At 36.0% G+C, this 21,294-nt stretch overlaps 1 protein-coding gene across 1 annotated transcript in view; it reads right to left on the reverse strand.

Annotated features, from left to right (window-relative positions):
* Positions 1-21,294, reverse strand: part of UBA6 (ubiquitin like modifier activating enzyme 6) — an 81,243-nt gene that overhangs the window by 54,774 nt on the left and 5,175 nt on the right. The window contains exons 3-5 of the mRNA XM_043447750.1: positions 4,188-4,282; positions 3,638-3,666; positions 160-254 (exon numbers count right to left, since the gene is read on the reverse strand). Coding sequence (XP_043303685.1) covers positions 160-254; positions 3,638-3,666; positions 4,188-4,282 — 219 coding nt within the window. The remainder of the gene's footprint in view (positions 1-159; positions 255-3,637; positions 3,667-4,187; positions 4,283-21,294) is intronic.

Here is a 21,294-nt window from a genome sequence, read left to right on the forward strand (position 1 = left end):
ATTTACACGTCAGTACTTATTTGTCTATGGTAGAGTGAATTTATGGTGATGAGTTAAATAGCTAAGACTGAATTGGTATTCTAGATTCAGAAAATGTTCTAAGTAACTGCAACATTTAAAAAAAATCCTATGATAACACATCAAAATATCTATCTTCACCTGTTTCTTAAATTAATAACATCATCTTCACAGAGAAAGAAGTTGGTTCCTAGATCCCATGCTTGGCATTTTTCTGTATCATGAATTGTAAGTGCCTTCAAAAAGGAGAAAAATATCTGTTAAAGTCAGGAGTAAATCAAGGATGCTCACTATCTCCAATACTATTTACAATGGGTTGGAACTATTAGCCTGTGTAATTAGACAACAGAAAGTAATTAAAATCCAGTTAGATCCATTCGCAGATAATATGACTATAGACATCTGTAAATCCAGAAAAGATCATGGAAAAACTATTTTATTATTTCTTTTATAAATACAACATAGTTTTTTAATGCCAGTATATTATTTTTAGGCAGAGATCAATGCTATATTAACTTGAATATACCTTCATTATTCAACTGTGAAATGAGCTAAGATAAATCTTAAAAGCAGGGTTTTGATTACTTAAAATAGTAAAATTGTAACTGCAAGTTACAAAGACATTTATATAACAAAATTCTCTAGCCATTAACAGCTATATACTAATGACAGTAAGAATTAACAATACTTTCCACTTATGACATTTATCAATAACAATTCTCAATTAATTAAGTCAATAATAATTAACATGATGGTCATATTGTAATTCCATATAAACTTACTATATGTTTGCTGTGGGTGTGTGTGTATGTATGTATTTTACAGATAGTACTGAACCCTAGTTGACTTTAAAAAATGAATACATTAGGCACATTACCATACACTTACATTATTATGGCACCTTTATATTATGAGAAAAGCTACTTTGAAAAACAGTAAGAGAATTTAAGTTTAGGAAAGTAGCATGTCATATAAATCAACATACATACAAAATTTTTAAAATTCACATAAACAAACTTTTCCAAATGGTCATGTTTAAAGAAAGAAAGATACTAACTGGAAAAAATATATTTTTAACTTATACTACAAGTCACAAATATGGACACAGGGTATATACTAAAATAGAAATATGTAGGGGCCTTCAAAATATTTAAGCATGTTCAACCTTGCTCAAGAATGAAATACCTTTTCTCATTCATCAGCATGACATAAATCCAAAAATTTGACAATATGCTCTATTGGTGGGAGTGAAGTGAATCAGGTATTATTGGTGGGAAAGTGAAGTAGCACAAAACCTCAATGAAAAAAAATCTGGCAATCTTTAGCATAATGACAAGAGCATTTCTCCTTTGATATAGCAATCCCACTTTTAAGAATCTATCACAAAGACACACGGGAAAAAAATACAAAGATACATATATATATACACAATATATATAGTGTGTCTGTGTGTATACACACACACACACACACACACAAGAGCAGTAGCTGTAGCACTATTTGTAATAGCAAAAGACTGGAAATAATCAAAATGTCTACCAGTGAAGAACTGTGTATAATTATGTATAATACATCTACACAATGTATATCTATACAGTTATTAAAAAAAATTTTTTTAAATCACTATGGAGTAAAACCAGGATATGCTGATATGTGGTAAAAAAGCAAGGTAGAAGTAAGTATGGCACTTTATCTAAGAAAGGCAGGTGAGGATAAATGTACAAACACACATGTACAGACTTGCATGTTTATGTGCATGCATTTGCTTATATTTAAAAAGATTAAAAGAAGAAGGTGACCTAATACACAAAAGACAAACTAGGGTAGAGAGAAGATAGACTTACCTGAACATACTTTGCTTTATAAATTTGACTTTGCATTATTTCTCATATAATAGTAAACTAAATCAAACTAAAAAAGCAATTCCTAAAAATCCCAAGAAAGATGAATAAATGGGCAAAACTATCTATTTGAATTTGCTGCACAACTACACAAATTTAACATGACTTAAGAAAGCAATTAATTTGTCTGTCAAATCCAGATGGGATATCAGGGATTAAAAAAAAAAAAAAACACCTTAAACTGTTTTCAATAATCACATGGATATTAATAATGCTGGAATTGTTTTTCTAGAACTATGTCATAGACAAGTAGACTGTAATATGAAAGTGAAAGTCTCTCAGTCGTGTCTGACTCTTTGCAACCCCATGGACTATGCAATCCGTGGAATTCTCTAGGCCAGAATACTGGAGTGGATAGCCTTTCCCTTCTCCAGGGGATTTTCCCAACCCTGGGATCAAACCCAGGTCTGCCACATTGCAGGAGGATTCTTTACCAGCTGAGCCACAAGTGAAGCCCAGAATATAATATAGGGTAAAGCAAATAAGTAATCAGGTTCATGTCATTAAGACTCAAATCGTTATAATAAGAGAAGAGACACAAATATAAAAATATGGAGGTGCATGTGATAAATGACCCGATTTTTTAACCAGTAAATTGCAAGGAAGAAAACAAAATCAGGGAAGGGAGATCTACTGATTAAAAGAAACCAAGTTCAGTATATTGGCTTTACCTGGATTTGGATCAGAACAAACCAAGTAAACGAAAGGAAAATATGAACTTTAACTAGATACTTGATGGTTATGGTAGGCAGTCTTCTGTGACAGTCCCAATGATTCATACCTCTTGATATTCAGGCCTTTGTGCTATCCCGTCTCCTAAGTGACTTGCTTTTAATGACTACAGCATAGGTGATGGAATGTCACTTCTGAGATTAGGTTACAAAAGACCCTGCACATTTCCCTTCTTATCTTTTGCCTGCTTACTCTGATGAAATAAGCTGCCATACTGTGAGCTGCCCTATGGCGAGGGCCACATGGCAAGGAACTGTGGGTGACCTCCAATCAATAGCCAGCAAGGAACTGACGTGGGAATGTGAACTGGCACATCCTTGCCACTGAATCCTGCCAATAACTACATGAGCGAGCTTGGGAAGCAGACCCTTTCCCCAGCCTCAAGATGACTGCAGGCCCTGCCAATATGTTGACTGGAGCTTTGTGAGAGATGCTCAACCAGAGGAATTAGCAAAGTTACATCCAATTTCTGACCCAAAGAAAGTGATATAAATGCTGTAGTTCAAATTGCTAAGTTTTGTTTGAAGATAATAATGCTATTTAAAAAACTGTTAACATTTTTAAGTGTGAAAGTTATACTGTGGTTGTTTTCAAAAAACACCCTTATATTTTACAGCTATATACTAAAATAATTTAAGAACAACATAACAGGATTTCTGAGATTTATATCAAAATAACTGGGCAGTTAGGGGGCAGTGGGGAATGAGATACATGAAACAAAATTTCTCTATGAGCTGATAACTGCACGTACATGATGTGTACATGAGGTTTGCTAAAACTATTCTTTTTTTTAGTATAATTTTGAAATTTTCTATAATAAAAAGTATTGTTAAAAAAGGAAAATAGAGAATTAAGACAATTTTTCTACTAAATGAAGAAGCAATAATTAAGCCAAAGTGTAAATAATATTATCACTATCAATGAGGGAAAAAAAAGAAGAGTTCATAAGACGCAATTCTTCTTATGAAAGACATTTACCCACTTACCTTAATCCCTGCAAGGACAAGATTCTTTGCTATAAAGGGAGGAAAAAAGGAATAGCTTATTAGGAATTGTATATTAGATATGTCTTCATGGAGTCTGTTCATATTTCTGAGTAATTTTAACTGTTTGACTACTTTTCTTGACTACAGCTCCTTAGAAAATACAGATGAACAAAAAGGAATAAAAATAAAATTTGATTTCCATAATCAAACCACACTGAGATATATAATCACTCTTAAAATTTCAGTGTATACTTCCAGACATGCTGTTATGAATGTGTGTGTGCTCTCTACCATAATGAATTAATGGGTACAGAGCAAGATCATTAACAGGTATTAACACCACCAAAAGAGAAGCAAGAGAGTCATAACTGGTTTCTCATGGAAGAACGTGAAATAACCTTGCCAAAAAAATAAATATCAAAATTGAATCTGATCAAGATTTTGGATCTAACTTCCTTTATAGAAAATAATACAAAGGAAAGGAATTAAGTTCTTTAAATTATGTTGCTCAAAAGCATCATATAAAATTATGAATAAAAATACTGCTTACCAATTTCCAAACCAAGACCGCCCATACCACTTAAGAAAACATGGGACTTGGCCATCTTCTGCATTGCTGTGTCTCCAAGAACATACCTCTGTCGACTACATGTAAAACATAACAAAAACAAATTATTTCACCAAAATTGTGTATCCTGTAATTACAGTTATTTGCAAACTAATACCCTGGTGGCTAGATTCTGCCCACAGACTTCTTTTGGATCACTTGCACAGTACTTAAAATTCCTCAATTAACTGCCAAATACATGACGTATTTTGAAAAATTAGATTTGGCACCATAATCCATATTCCCTCATGGCTACAGAGTTGAGTAGCAGCTGCCCTGTTCAGTGACGGAGGACTATGTGCTCTAGACTTGTCGAAGTTCCCATCCTTCTTCTCTCATTTATCACCTCTGTGGCCACTACAAGCATTTGAGTTTGTCACTTCCACTTGAAGCCTTTCACACAAAAAGGATTTATCAGGTAAAAAATTGTTTCCCTTCTTGGAATTTAGATGACATAAAGTTGAGCAGTTTTCAAACATTATTTTAAATATAAAAGCTGACAAACTATATTAAGGACTTTATTAAGTCAGCCATCCTAATAGTCACAAGCTAATAACAGAATGCTACTGTTGCTGCTATTTAGTCACTAAGTTGTGTTTGACTCTTTGTGACCCTTTGGACTGTAGCCCTCCAGGCTCCTCTGTCCATGGTATTTTTCTGGCAAGAATACTGGAGTGGGTTGCCATTTCCTTTCCCAGGGGATCTTCCTGACCCAGGGACTGAACCCATCTCTCTGGCATTAGTAAGCAGATTCTTTATACCACTGAGCCACCTGGGAAGCCCCTAGTATCAAAATGGGAATTTCAAAAAATACACGTTGGCAATTAAAAAAAAGTCAGATATAGTAATAAAGTCAATAGTAAGAGTTTATTTCAAAGAACATTGATAAACTATGTTATACTAGTTTCTGAAGATAGGAGCATGCCAATGGATTCTTACCAGAATCATTCTGAAAGATGAGTTCAGTATAAATAAATAATTCCAGAACCCCTTGGGTTAGAAGTATGTCTTTTGGAATTCACACACACACATATACACACATGTTGGCTTAAGGTATGTTCATTTACTATCTATATTCAGCTATTGATATTCAATATAAATGCCTGAAAAGGGGTCACTTGTCTAGTTAAGAAGAAACTTCATAAACACAAGCTATTATCATTATTTCTATCCTTAACCCTACAATAAATAATAAAATCTACTAGACTTTTCTTTTTAAAAATTGATTTTATTGAAGTATAGTTAGTTTACAATGTTAGTTTCTGCTCTGCAGCAAAGTGACTCAGTTATATATTCTTTTCCATTATGCTTTATTACAGGACACTGAACATAGTTCCCTGTGCTCCACAGTAAGAACCTGTGGTTTAACCGTTCTGTATACAATAGTTTGCATCTGCTGATCCCAAACTTCCAATCCATCCCTTCACCACGATAATCATAGTCTGTTCGCTATTAGACTTTTTAAAAAGGTATTCACCATTTTTGCTTCAGAGATAAAACTGATTTATTTATTTATGAAATATTTATTGAGCATCTACATAGTATATATGGAAAAGTATATTATAAAGTCTTACAACCCTTATTTCTGTACCCCAGTCAGGAAGCAACAGTTAGAACTGGACATGGGACAACAGACTGGTTCCAAATACGAAAAGGAGTACGTCAAGGCTGTATATTGTCACCCTGCTTATTTAACTTATATGCAGAGTACATCATGAGAAATGCTGGGCTGGAGGAAGCACAAGCTGGAATCAAGATTGCCAGGAGAAATATCAATAACTTCAGATATGCAGATGACACCACCCTTATGGCAGAAAGTCAAGAGGAACTAAAAAGCCTCTTGATGAAAGTGAAAGAAGAGAGTGAAAAAGTTGGCTTAAAGCTCAACATTTAGAAAACTAAGATCATGGTATCTGGTTGCATTACTTAATGGGAAATAGATGGGGAAATAGTGGCAACAGTGTAAAACTTTATTTTGGGGGGCTCCAAATCACTGCAGAGGTGACTGCAGCCATGAAATGAAAAGACGCTTACTCCTTGGAAGGAAAGTTATGACAAACCTAGACAGCATATTAAAAAGCAGAGACATTACTTTGCTAACAAAGGTCCGTCTACTCTATGGTTTTTCCAGCAGTCATGTATGGATGTGAGAGTTGTTGGACTGTGAAGAAAGCTGAGCACCGAAGAATTGATGCTTCTCAACTGTGGTCTTAGAGAACGAGTGTCCCTTGGACTGCAAGGAAACCCAACCAGTCCAACCTAAAGGAGATCAGTCCTGGGTGTTCATTGGAAGGACTGATGATGAAGCTGAAACTCCCAATACTTTGGCCACCTCATGCGAAGAGTTGACTCATTGGAAAAGACCCTGATGCTGGGAGGGATTGGGAGCAGGAGGAGAAGGGGACAACAGAGGATGAGATGGCTGGATGGCATCACCGACTCAATGGAGATGAGTTTGGGTAAACTCTGGGAGGCCTGGTGTGCTGCAATTCATGGGGTTTCAAAGAGTCAGACGCAACTGAGCGACTGAACTGAACTGAACTGAAACAATATATTTAAGGTTTGTCTGTTTTGGAACTTTATATAAACTGGGTCATTTTGAATATTTATAAGAGTTATTCATATCAAGGTAGCTGTTTGTTTTCACTTCATATTGTATTCTATTGTATTACACTATTCTATTGTGATATACCATAATTTAGCAATTCTACAGTTCTGGACAGTTACCAGTAAGACTATAAGTACACTTATATATGCCTCATGATACACAGGTAGGAGTTTCTATAGCATATATTGACCAAGAAAATGCGAAGTTAACTATTAGATGATACCAACATAATTTCCAAAGTGGATGTATCAGTTGACATTCTGCTTGGCAGTGTATCAAAGTCCCCAAATTTTCACATCCTTAATGTGCTGAAACTCAATATGAAAATTCATTGTGAAACTCAATGTGAAAGTGCTGCACTCAATATGCCAGCAAATTTGGAAAACTCAGCAGTGGCCACAGGACTGGAAGAGGTCAGTTTTCATTCCAATCCCAAAACAGGCAATGCCAAAGAATGCTCAAACTACTGCACAATTGCACTCATCTCACACGCTAGCAAAGTAATGCTCAAAATTCTCCAAGCCAGGCTTCAACAGTACGAGAACCGTGGACTTCCAGATGTTCAAACTAGATTAAAAAAGGCAGAGGAACCAGAGATCAAATTGCCAACATCCACTGGATCATAAAAAAAAGCAAGAGAGTTCCAGAAAAACATCTGTTTCTGCTTTATTGACTATGTCAAAGTCTTTGACTATGAGGATCACAACAAACTGTGGAAAATTCTTCAAGAGATGGGAATACCAAACCACCTGACCTGCCTCCTGAGAAATCGGTATGCAGGTCAAGAAACAACAGTTAGAACTGGCCAAGGAACAGACTGGTTCCAAATAGGGAAAGGAGTACATCAAGGCTGTATGTTGTCACCCTGCTTATTTAACTTATATACAGAGTGCATCATAAGAAATGCTGGGCTGGAGGAAGCACAAGCTGGAATCAAGATTGCCAGGAGAAATATCAGTAACCTCAGATATGCAGATGACACCACCCTTATGGCAGAAAGCAAAGAACTAGATCCTCTTGATGAAAGTGAAAGAGGAGAGTGGAAAAGTTGGCTTAAAACTCAACATTCAGAAAACTAAGATCATGGCATCTGGTTCCATCACTTCATGGCAAATAGATGAGAAAACAATGGAAACAGTGACAGACTACTTTTTTGGGCTGCAAAATCACCGCAGATGGTGATTGCAGCCATGAAATTAAAAGATGTTAGTTTCATGGGAGAAAACTATGACCAACACAGACAGCAAATTGAAAAGCAGAGACATTACTTTGCCGACAAAGGTCCGTCTAGTCAAAGCTATGGTTTTTCCAGTAGTCATGCAGGGATGTGAGAGCTGGACTATAAAGAAAGCTGAGTGCCAAAGAATTGATGCTTTTGAACTGTGGTGCTGGAGAAAACTCTTAAGAGTCTCTTGGATAGCAAGGAGATCCAAGCAGTCCATCCTAAAGGAAATCAGTCCTGAATATTCATTGGAAGGACTGATGCTGAAGCTGAAAGAAACTCCAATACTTTGGCCACCTGATGCAAAGAACTGACTCATTTGAAAAGACCCTGATGCTGGGAAAGATTGAGGGCAGGAGGCAAAGAAAAGAGGAGGACAGAGGATGCGATGGCTGGATGGCATCACTGACTCGATGTATATGAGTCTCAGCAAGCTCCGGAAGTTGGTGATGGACAGGGAAGCCTGGCATGCTGCAGTCCGTGGGGTCACGAGTCGGACACTACTGAGCTACTGAACTGAACTGAGTGTGTTGAAAAAAGTTAACACAGCAGGCCTGATCTTTAGCTTGCTTTTGGGGCTAGCCCCTGGCTGCTGCCTGTGAACTTGGCTTTTGAAATGTTTCCTATATTAATAATTCTACGTCTCTTTTCCCTTGAGTTTCTTGAAATAAAAACTCCGTTAGCTTTTAGATATTCTTTTCTAAAATACACATGCAAAACTTTAAATGATTTTAAAAAGCATCCCAAATTTTGATTCATATGATTCTTTTTTGACTTATGGATTCACCTGAAGTGTATTTTTAAATTTCTAATTTTATGAGGAATTTTACAATTATTTTTTGTGTTGGCTTCTAGCTTAAATGCCTTGTGAATAGACATCACAATCTACATAATTTCACACTTTAATATCTGAGGATTTCTTTAGTCAATTTTACAAACGTTCCATTCTTGAAAGGAATGTGTACCCTACAGTTGCTAACATACAACATTCCTTACTTGTGCGTTAAAGTAATCTTAATAGTCATGTGGATGAAATCTACACTTGTTCAGACTTTGTTTGCCTGTTTTCTTGATTACTAAAAGTAACTTTTAAAAAATGCCCCAATCTGATTGCAGATTTGTCTGTTTTCCTTACGATCAGTACCTGAACACGCTAACATGTGAGAGTAACAGCTAACACTCAGCGATTATTACGAACCACGGTTTTATTTGTATTAACTCATTAATCCTCACAAAACTACAAAAATTCTATTACTATTCCCATTTTTACAGAGCGGAAAACCTAAGCACAGAGAAATTAAGCAACTGATAAATAGTGGAAGCAAGATTCAGCCCAGGCAGTCTGGCCTTAGCATCCATATTCTTAACCACTATGCTACACTGAATGTAGATTAAGAAAGGCAAATCATTCTACAAGTCTTACAGGGAGGGAAAAAAAATCAGTTCCTGGCCTAACTCTTCCATAACCCAATTCCCAAGCCCTAAGAACAGCCATCCTCAATTCTTTCAGTTATTTCTTCTAATACTCACCCGCTATATTTCTCAACAAACATGTTTGTGATTTATTTCTTGATTTTTCAGTTTTAAGTATTATCTATCTACTTCCAACTAAAAAAGATGGCATGCATTTCAATTTTTGAATAAAATCCAGTCAAATCATTTTCCTGCTTTAAAAACTCTGGTTGTTTTGTATTTCCCTTATGATAAAGTCAAGACTCCACTAATCACAAAGCTGTTCATAATCTAGTCTCTGCTCAGCTCTCCAGTCTCATTTTTTGTCACTCTACCATCACACTCCATGTTCCAGGTGTACTAAAGGCTTTCAGTTCTCCAAACACGGTACACTCTCTTCAGCTGTTAAGACACTTTTCTGGAATATTCCTCTTCCCCAATATTTTATGCCTGAATAACTCCTTGTCCTCAGGTCTCAAATTGCATGTTACTTTCCCCATGATGCTTCCCCTGATGCCCCTAAGTTTCTTAAGACAGTGTTGGATCATCTTTCTGTGCATCATAACACTACACATTCAATTTATTATAACAATTATCACGTGTATTTTCACTGTTTATTTGCCTATTTTTCTTAGGAGATTGTAGATTCCTTAAGACAGAGCCTGCCTTATTTGCTACTGTATCCCCAGTGACTAACAGGGCCTGGCACATAACAGACACACAAAACCTGTTTGCTAAATTAATGAAAGAAATGAACTGGCAGCAAGAACAACACTTTTATGCTCTACTAAGCAGAGGGCATGAATTCCTTTTTTGTGTTCACAGTCACAAGAACTGAATTAAAAAAATATGTTTTTCACACTTGTCTTCATCAATTATTTTTAAGATTACTTAGGCAAATAATGAAGCCAAGACATAAACATGGTTACAAATGACACAGAACATCCAGACAAAGGAAAAGAATTAAAATATATGAGCTAAGGTTGTCCAAAGGATCATAAAATCTCAAATTCTCAACAGGTAACTAAATTACCTGCCTTCTCAATGTTTGGCTACCAAGGGGAAAGATACTAAGTAAATGCCTACTGTGTGTTAGTTAAAACTGGCAACCCACTCCAGTATTCTTGCCTGGAGAATCTCATGGATGGAGAAGCCTGGTGGTCTACAGTCCACGGGGTCGCAAAGAGTCGGACACGACTGAGCGACTTCACTTTCACTTCACTTCACTCTGCAGTTGACACTTAAATCCTGTGAGGTGGGTTTTAAAAAGCTGAAAGTGTAACTTCAAGTCCACCACTGTTATACTAGAGTTGACTGTATTAAGTGGACATGCATATATCAGTAACACAATAGCAACAACATCATGAGGTAATGTGAGGATTAAATTAAATAAGATAAATAAAATACCTAGCAGGATGCCTGTGATGTTATTGGGAGAGAGGAATAATCAAATAATCCACTATTAAGTACTACATACACAAGTACCAGAAACTAAGGGAACCTGAAAGAATCGGAAGTGATTATCTCTATCAGTGGAGGCCATGGAAAGTTTCACAAATGAGGTTTATCCAAGTTGAAATATGAAGACTTGAGTTAAAAATTAATCTAAGAAGGAAAGGCATTCTATGCTAGGAAAAAGAAAAGCATGAAAAAGAATGACAGACAAGAGATACATGGTATATACATAAAACTTCCACTTCTGGCCTTAGTTAAATAAGGGGGAACAGATTTATCCTCTTCCTGCCTTCAGTTCAGTTCAGTTCAGTCGCTCAGTTGTGTCCGACTCTTTGCGACCCCATGAACCGCAGCACGTCAGGCCTCCCTGTCCATCACCAACTCCCAGAGTCCACCCAAACCCATGTCCATTGAGTCTTAAAGAACTGAAAAATGGACAATATAAATGAAACAACTGGGACACTGGACAATAGGCAGCTCAGGACAATAATCTCAGAGAAGAAAAACAACTGAGTTGAGCTTTACGCTGTCATAGCCACTGCCCAGAGTTTTCAGATGGTAGAGCAGGAAGGGAAACTCGAAAAGAGCTTGGTGGTCTTCTCAGACTGAAGAGAACAGGGTGTGAACTCAAGGCTAGAGTTTGTGAGCAGATGCACAGACAGGACACCAGACAGGCTGTTTTCACTTCTTCAGCCAAGTTGGGGGAGGAAACCACCTCAAGGGGAAGAACCAGAAGAAAAGTCCCAGTGAAACAATCGCTGTTTAAACAGGGCCAGACAGTCTGTGTTCCTCTTCAGCCAAATGGAAAATCTTTTAACACGGACAGCGCTGGATAAAATAGAAAAGAGTATTACATCAGTACTGGGGGGGAAGTAGCCTCAAAATTGAGTCTCCTCTGGTCTTACCTAGCAAAGCTTAAAAGTAAGCCTTGAAAAAAAAAACTTGTTTTCAAGTAATTTAACTGTGTCCCTGAAAAAGCTCAAGAATATTTAAAGGAATTCAAGATAATTCAGCACCCAAAAAAGGTAAAATTCATAATGTCTAACATACACTAAAAAAAAAAAACAAACAAAAAACTAGATATGCAAAAAAAAAAATACTAAATATGCAAAAAAGCAAGAAATACAACTCTAGATAGAAAAATCAATAGAAGAGACTTAGAAATGACATATGATAGAATGTGTGGACAAAGACTAAAACAGTTAAAAATATAATTCATATGCTCAAGAAGCACAAAAACTTCCAGAGATGAAAACTGTAAAAAGTAAGGTGAAAAACACTTTGAGTGGAATTAACAACAGATTCAACACTGCAGAAGCGAACCTGAAGACACAGCAACAGACTTTACAAAATGAAAAACAGGGAAAAAAAAAAAAACTGGGGTATAAAAATCCCCCCAAATCAAAAAAGCTTAAGTGAGTTGTGGGACAACTTCACTTGGTCCATGTGAAACTGAGGTCCCTGAAAGAGACTGGAGATAAGGGGAGAGAAAAATATACCTGAAGAACTAAGCAGTTAAAAATTTTCTAAGAGCACAATAAACTCACAGACCATGATGCAAATAAAGAACAAAACGTAAAAAGAAAACTACACTAAGGGATATCGTAATTGTTTAAAACCAGGGATGAAGAGAAAATATTAAAAATAATCAGAGAAAACAGATCATGCAATTTACAGAGGAAAGGTTAAGAATGACAACTGACTTTCTCCCAGGAAGCAGTACAAACTGGATGACAATGGCACATTTTTAAAACATTGAAAGGAAGACACTGTCAACCTAAATTTCTATACTCAATTTCAAAAAAAGGAAGTAAAGACTTCATCAGACATATAACAGCTGAAAGAACTCATTGTGGCACTTTCACTATAAGAAATGTCAAAGTAAATCCTCAGGCAGAAATAAACGATATTAGATGGAAATCTTAATTTACACAAAGGAATAGAGAACATCAGAAATGACAAAACCCTTTTTTCTTTATTTTTAAAATCTCTTTTAAAGATAATTGACTGGTTAAGTCAAAAACAATAATGTATTGTGAGTTTATAACATTATATAAAAGTAAAATTTTAAGACATTGATAACTCAAATCCTGGAAAAAGAGAAACAGAAGAACACTGTTGTAACTTTCTTATACCATACAGGAAGTGATGCTATATCTGAATACACACTGTAAAGATTTACACTATAAACCATAAAGTAATCACTTTCCATCTAGTCAAAGCTATGGTTTTTCCAGTAGTCATGTATGGATGGACTATAAAGAAAGCTAGAGCACCGAAGAATTGATGCTTTTGAACTGTGGTGTTGGAGAAGACTCTTCAGAGTCCCTTGAACTGCAAGGAGATCAAACCAGTCAATCCTGAAGAAAATCAGTCCTGAATATTCACTGGAAGGACTGATGCTGAAGCTGAAACTCCAATACTTTGGCCACCTCATGCAAACAGTTGACTCATTGGAAAAGACCCTGATACTGGGAAAGATTGAAGGGAGGAGGAGATGGTTGGACGGCATCACTGACTCAATGTACATGAGTTTCAGCAGGCTCTGGGAATTGCTGATGGACAGGGAAGCCTGGCGTGCTGCAGTCCATGGGGTCACAGAGTCGGGCACAGCTGAGAGACTGAACTGAATCACCAAACAAAGCAAAAGAAAGTACAGCTGACTCTCAAACATAGGTTTGAACTACGTGGGTCCACTTATATGTGGATTTTTTTTTCCAAAAAATATATAGTCAGCCCTCCATATTTACATCCAAGGACATGGATGTTAGTGAAAGTCGCTCAGTTGTCCAACTCTTTGTGATCCCATGGACTAATACTCAATTATTCAACAAAAAGAGAGAGAGAGAAAAGGAATACCAGTAACAGATTCGGCAATTAGAAAACAAATAGCAGAAATAGTAACAACAGAACTTCCTTGGTGGTCCAGTGGTTAAGACTCTGCACTTCTGCTGTAGGGGAAGAGTTGGGGAACTAAGATCTCGCATGTCACATGTTAAATATACATGGTGCAAACATGCCTCTAAAAGAGTGTCACACTGAATAAAGAGAAAAACCCAACTATATTCTATCTACAAGGAGGCCCACTTAAATATACACAAAAATGGAAAGTAAAAGGGTGGGAAAAGATATCATGATACCAATATCAAGGGAAAAGCAGACTATTTCAATATCAGACAAACAGATTTCAGAGCAAACAAAACTACCAGGATAAAGAGGCCACTTCATAATGATAAAAGGGTCAATACATCAAGAGGACGTAACAATTCTAAATGTGTATGCACTAGTAACACAGCTGCAAACTATGTGACGCAAAAACTGGCAGAACTGAAGTATGAAATACACAAACAGGAAATCATGGACATCATCCATCTCCTAACAATTGGTATAAAGAATACACAGAAAATCAGTAATGTTTCAGAACAGTTGAACAACACTATTAATCAATTTGATCTAATTGACATTGATAGGACAATCCAGTAAATAACAGAATACACATTCTTTCCAAATGTACACAGAACATTGACCAAGATAGACCAAATTCTCCACTAAAAAAACTTTAAGAAATTTAAGTCACACAAAGTATGTTTCCTGATAACACTGGAATGATTAGAGATCGACAACAGAAAGATCTCTGAAAACAAATTCCTTAATATCTGGAAACTAAATAAGACACTTAAGGTCTCAAAAATCAATGATCTCAACTCCCACTTTAAGAAATAAGAAAAAGATCAAATTAAATTAAAAATAAGCAGGAAAAAAACCCTTTAAAGCACAGAAACTACTGAAATACAAAATAAAAAATATTTAAAAAATCAATTTAACTGCTGGCTCTTTGAGAAGAAAATAAAATTGACAAATCTCTAGTCAGAATGATCAGGACTAAAAGAGAAGACAGAATTATCTTCTCTTACCATTATCTGATAATTATCCTGATGAGCAAGGAATATTGTTCAGATTCTGTAGACAGTAAAAAAGGATATTCAGGGAATATTACAAACAACTTCATGCCACTAAATTTAACCAATGAGACAAATGAACATACTCTTTGAAAGACACAAACTATTAAAGCTCACTCAAGAAGAAACATATCATCTGAATATCCCAGTATCTATTAGCTATTTAATATGTATTAATAGTTTAAAACTTTCCCACAAAGAAAACTCCAAATACAGCTTCCTTGTGAATTCTACCAAAAATCTGAGAATAAATAATATTGACTCTACACAAACTTTCTAGAAATCTGAAGAAAAAACAACTCTCCGCTTATTCTGTGAGGTCAGCATCAGTCTGATACCAAAACCGGCAAAATCATTCAGTTAAAAAAATACTCAAACCAATATCCCTCATGTAACATAGATGCAAAAATTCTTAACAGAAATTTCTGTAAAAATACATCATGTGAGTTTAATCCCAGAAACAGAATGCAAGGGTGGTATAATACTCTAAAAGACAGCACTGTAACTCATAACATTAAGACTACAGTGGAAAAGTAATCACTTCCATGAATACAGAAAAAGTGTTTGACAATTACAATATCCCATTTCTGATTTAAAAAAACAACAAAACTCTAAGCAAACTAGTGACAGAAGGGCACTTCCTCAACCTAATAAAGGGTAACTATGAAAAACCTACAGCTAACGTCATACTCCACTATGGAGAGATGAATGTTTTCCATCAAAGATTATCAGGAAGAAAGAGAGGTTGCCTGTCTGTATCTCTTCAACTCTATACTGTATTGGAGGTTCTGGCCACAGTAATAAAGTAAGACAAAAAAACAAAAGGCACTCAGATTGAAAAGGAGGAAAGAAAATGTCTTTATTTTCAAACAACATGACTATCTAGAAAATTCTATGGAATTTACAAAAAATTGTACTAGAACTAATAAGTGAAAGATCCACAGAGTCATGGTTTTTCCAAGAGTCATGCATGGATGTGAGAGCTGGACCATAAAGATGGCTGAGCACCGAAGAATTGATGTTTTAGAATTGTGGTGCTGGAGAATACTCTTGAGAGTCCCTTGGACTGCAAGGAGATTAAAGTAGCCAATCTTAAAGGACCTGAATAGTCATTGGAAGGGCTGTTGCTGAAGTTCCAATACCTGGCCACCTGATGCGAAGAACTGACTCCTTGGGAAAGACCCTGATGCTGGGAAGATTGAAGGCAAAGGAGAAAGGGATGGCAGAGGATGAGACAGATATCATCACTGACTCAATGGATATGAATTTGGGCAAACTCTGGGAGATAGTGAAGGACAAGGGAGCCTGCTGTGCTACAGTCCATGGGTTCAAATGAGTCGGACACCACTTTAATATGGTATATCTGGCAATATTGCTGTACTCTGTTTAGTAATGTTATATGGTTACCAGTGCAAAGATCTTGCATAACTTTTGTCAATTCTTTGTATTTTTTACATTATTGTAAATGGTAATTTTTAAGTTTCAGTTTCCAGGTATTCATTACTCTTAAATTGAAGCACAACTGATTTTTGCATATTTACTTCTTATCTTACAATCTTGCTAATCTGACTGACTGCTGTTGTTCAGTCTGAATTGTGTCTGACACAACTATATAACATTACTAAGAAGGTACTGCAATATTGACAGATATACCATATTAAAGGTTCTTAAAGTTCAATAGTTAAAACATCAATATTCTCAAAATTGTATATAAATTCTGACAGCCTCATTTGTAATAGCCAAAACCTGGAAACAACTCAAAGGCCCGTTACAATTATTAAGTGATTAAATAAATTGTGAAAGTGAAAGTTGCTAAGCCAAGTCTGACTCTTTGTGACCCCATGGACTATACAGTCTATGGAATTCTCCAGGCCAGAATACTGGAGTGAGTAGCCATTCCCTTCTCCAGGGGATCTTCCCAACCCAGGGATCGAACCCAGGTCTCCCACATTGCAGGCGGATTTTTTACCAGCTGAGCCACTAGTGAAGCCTATATTTGTGCAATTACAAATATTGTACAATTTTGTAAGCCTATATTTGCACAACTGCAAAAATTACAGGGAAGCCACTAAACTGTAGTATAGCCATAAAATAGAAAAGAACTCAGCAATAAAAAGGAACAAATTACTGATACAACATCATATATGAATCTCAAACTCATTACACCGAGTGAAAGAAATCAAACTTCCCAAAGGTGTACATACTATCTGATTCCATTTATACACAATTCTAGAAAAAGAAAACTATTCTACAGTACAAAAAGCAGATGAGTGTGCCTGGGGAAAATGGCAGCTGGAGAGAGAAGAGAGGAAGGAATTACCAAGGGGCACAGAGAAAATGTTTAGTTGTGACTGAGTTATCTAAACTGTGGTGATGATATCATGAGTATATACACATGTCAAAACATACCAATTTGTACACCTTAAATATGCATGATCTACTTTACATTAATTTATATCTCAATGAAACTGTGGGAAAATATGTATTTATGATGGGAGATACTCTTTCATGGGTCTTTCAACTCCAAGATGTCTCTCTAGATATGCCTAGAAGGCAGTGTCTTGACTGCTCTTTACTTGGCCTTTTCTCAGGGTTGTATTTAACTCTGAGATATGAGATGGGGCTTGGGAGCAAGGAGAACCAATATCATGACGATGCCCATGCTCTTTGCTGTATCATTAGTAGCGAAACACTTTGTCTCTGACCCAGATGTTTCACATTTTCTATTAGCATCCACTAAACAATAATAGGCCAGCTTTTAGCTTATAAGTGGGGCAAAATCAAATCCTAGATCTTGACAATTAATATAAATTTTGACAAAGATAAACAATAGGATGTCAGAGGGTAAAGGGGTGAGAAGTGACATGGAAGCTAAAAAGAAAGACAGGATCATAACTAATGGCAAATTGGAAGTTATTGAACTCACAGGTACCATTCTGCATGATTAATTTTCAATTTGTGCACATTTTCTCATTAAATATGTTGAATAAATGAGTGAATGAAAAAAATCAATAAATGAAAGAAATGATGACACTTAAGAGGTTTAGTAACCTAATATCATACACTTACAAACAATGGAGAATGATTCAAATTCAGATCTAACACCAAAGTTCAAACTCTTGCCACTGCTACAATATCCAAAAAGGGCTTAAATGTATACTATACTATTTAGCTTCATCAGTGTAGATTACAGGGAATCATTTGAGGATTTTAAGCTGCGAAGCCACGGACTGTGAGATAAGTGCCAAAAATACAACTTTGAACAACTTATGAAAGATGGATTAGAAACAAGAATAGTTCTAAAGAGATTGCATATGAGAAAATTATAATAGTTCAATTGAGAAATTCCAAAGCAGGGAGAGAAAATGAAAAAAATTGGAATTAAGAGTTGCTTAAAAGGAACTGAAAGGATTTAAAGAATTGAATTTGAAAGATGATAAATAAGGAAAGATCTAGGATGACACCAGTGTTTCTAGCTTAGGTTACTGAATAGGTCTGACACACCATTTAACTAAGCTTGGGAATGGGAAGAGAGAAGGAAAAGTGTTACAGTAGTGTTAAGAGATATTTCACACTGAAAATTATTTTATATTAATAGTTTCTTCATGAAATCTTTAAGGCTAAGATATTATTTTTAAGAGGTATCATTCTTCTCATTTACACATGAGAAGTATGAGAAGTAGAAAGATTAAATAACTAGTTTTTGTTCATATAAATGTCAGTATTGGATGTGAACATTCTCTTCTAAAGTCAAAGACCTTGTTCATGTCTCTCTACACAGTGTTTCTCAAAAAGCAGATATTCTAACACAACACTGTAAATCAAATATATGTCCTATTTTTTTTTTTTTTTTAAAGGAGCTATCTGTTGAACATCTGCCTGGTTTACATCTAAAGCATCTTGTATGCATTTTAAAAAGAAGGTACTGAACTTGGAAAAAGAAAGCTGAAGAAAGAGACTCAAGCATCACTAGCTTAGAGAAATAGCTAAAATCGTGGAAATGGACATGAATCAAAGAATGAACTGAGAGAAAAATCCTAAAGTTGGAACCTGGGTTTACATAAAAGCAAGAGCAGACTAAGAGTAGTCTGAGAAATCTGAGGAATACAAGCAAATCCAAGAAGACCGTTATCTCGAAAGCCAGAGGAACTTCCTCTAGTATTCCACTAGAATATGCACAGTATTGATACTACTATGATTGTACTAATCCAGAACCTAAGAATGCCCTGATGCTGCCCTGATATTCACCCCTTCTTCGTATAGTGATCTCTTGATAGGAACCTATATGCAAGAAACATTAAAAAAAGAGAGAGAGAGATGGCAAAGTACAGCAAAGTAATAATTTTATCATGATCTGAATTAGTTTTAATTTCCTCCAATGGTGTTCTCTGGTGTCTCGGATGGTAAAGAATCTGCCTGCGATGTGGAAGACCTGGCCCTGGGTCAGGAAGACACCCTGAAAAAGGGAATGGCAACCTAATCCAGTGTTCTTGCCTGGAGAACATAGACAGAGGAGCCTGGCAGGCTACAGTCCATGGTGTCACAGAGGAGGAAATTACTGAGTGAATAACATACATACCTCCAATGGAGCATCCTTTGGTAAAAGCAAAGTTAGAAAACCAAGGTTTGAGTACTAAATTGGGATTCATTATCTTTAGATAAATCACTGGATTAGCAGGCTCAGGCATATCTTCAGAGAAAAAGAAATGGGCAAATCTATAGAACTGGCTCAAGTCTGTCTAACTTATCTGAGAATGTGTTGGTAATAAAGATACAAAACTAAATAGAGATGTGGCTCAGAATGCTGTCAGAAGTGCTCCTCCAGCCCGCCAAAAACCTTTAGATTCTGAGAATAATTGCAGGTTTAGTCGATGAGAAACTATGAGGTGATTTAAGATTGAGTAATAAGAAAAAAGTGAAATATATTTAGCAAGACACTTTGTTAAAGTAGGTATTGAAACTGCCCTAAAAATATTTTCTACTTAAATATATATATTGGGTTGGGCAAAAGGTTCCTTCTATTTTTTTTTTTTCCTGTGATTGCAAATGGGCTTTTATTTTTTTTTAATTTATTCTTATATTTTTGCTTTCAGTTAATTTTTATTATTTTTTTCCCCAATTATTTTTATTAGTTGGAGGCTAATTACTTTACAATATTGTAGTAGTTTTTGCCATACATTGACATGAATCAGCCATGGATTTACATATGTTCCCCATCCTGAACCCCCTCCCACCTCCCCCTTCTATTTTTAAGTAAAAATAAAAGATACACTTTTCATTTTCACTTAAAAGACTGAAGGAACTTTATTGAACAATGTATTCACCGTTTTATTCCACTACCTTCTGCCATTTTTCAGGCAACTTCATAATTCTATGTTCCCAAAACTTTTTATCTTTTTGAGCAAAGAACTGTTCCAGGTGCCTTTTACAGTCTCCAGGGAACTGAACAAACAGTACTTGTTGGAGCTGTTTCATTTTCCAGAAGGACCTTATAATAGAGGACTCCCTTCCAACCCCAGGGCTTCCCTGGTGGCTCAGACAGTGAAGAATCTGCCCACAATGCAGGAGACCCAGGTTCGATCCCTGTGTTGGGAAGATCACCTGGAGAAGGGCATGGCTACCCACTCCAGTATTCTTGCCAGGGAAATCCCATGGACAGAGGAGCCTGGTGGGCTACAGTCCATGGGGTCACAGAATCAGACACAACTGAGTGACTAGCACTTTCACTTTCCAACACTATCACATACACACCATCACCTTCTCTGGATGAAGAATGGCCTTTGGTGTGGTTGGTGGTAGTTCATTTCACTTGGCTCATAATCTCTTTCATCCCACATTACTGTACAGTATCTACTTTTCATCACTCACCACAATTTGTTTTAAAAACAGAAAGTTTTCATTACAGATTTGCATGCAGAAATGTAATCAAGAAGGTTTTTTTTCCCGCTTAACTGATGTGGAACCCAAACATCAATGCAATTAACATAACTAAGCTGGTACAAATGATTTTTAACACTTGATTTGGATATTTTGAGTATGTCACCTATCTCCTGTGTGATATGATGTTGATTGTTCTCAATTAATGTCTTGATTTGATTGCCAGCAACTTCATCCGGTCTACCAGACTGTGGAACATCATCCAACAAGAAATCTCCAGCATGAAGCTTCCCAAATCACTTCTGACATGTTCAATCAGTCACAGCACCTTCTGCATACACTGTACCAAATCTTTTTTTTTTTTTTTGCATTTCAGTTGCATTTTTACCTTTCTTGAACTAATAAAGCATAATACACCAAAAATGCTTTCTTCCAGGTTCAATATTGAAATGGCTATACAAAAATTTAACAATTTTG

Source organism: Cervus canadensis, chromosome 26 (genome assembly GCF_019320065.1).
Source record: "Cervus canadensis isolate Bull #8, Minnesota chromosome 26, ASM1932006v1, whole genome shotgun sequence".
Classification (NCBI taxonomy): Eukaryota; Metazoa; Chordata; class Mammalia; order Artiodactyla; family Cervidae; genus Cervus; species Cervus canadensis.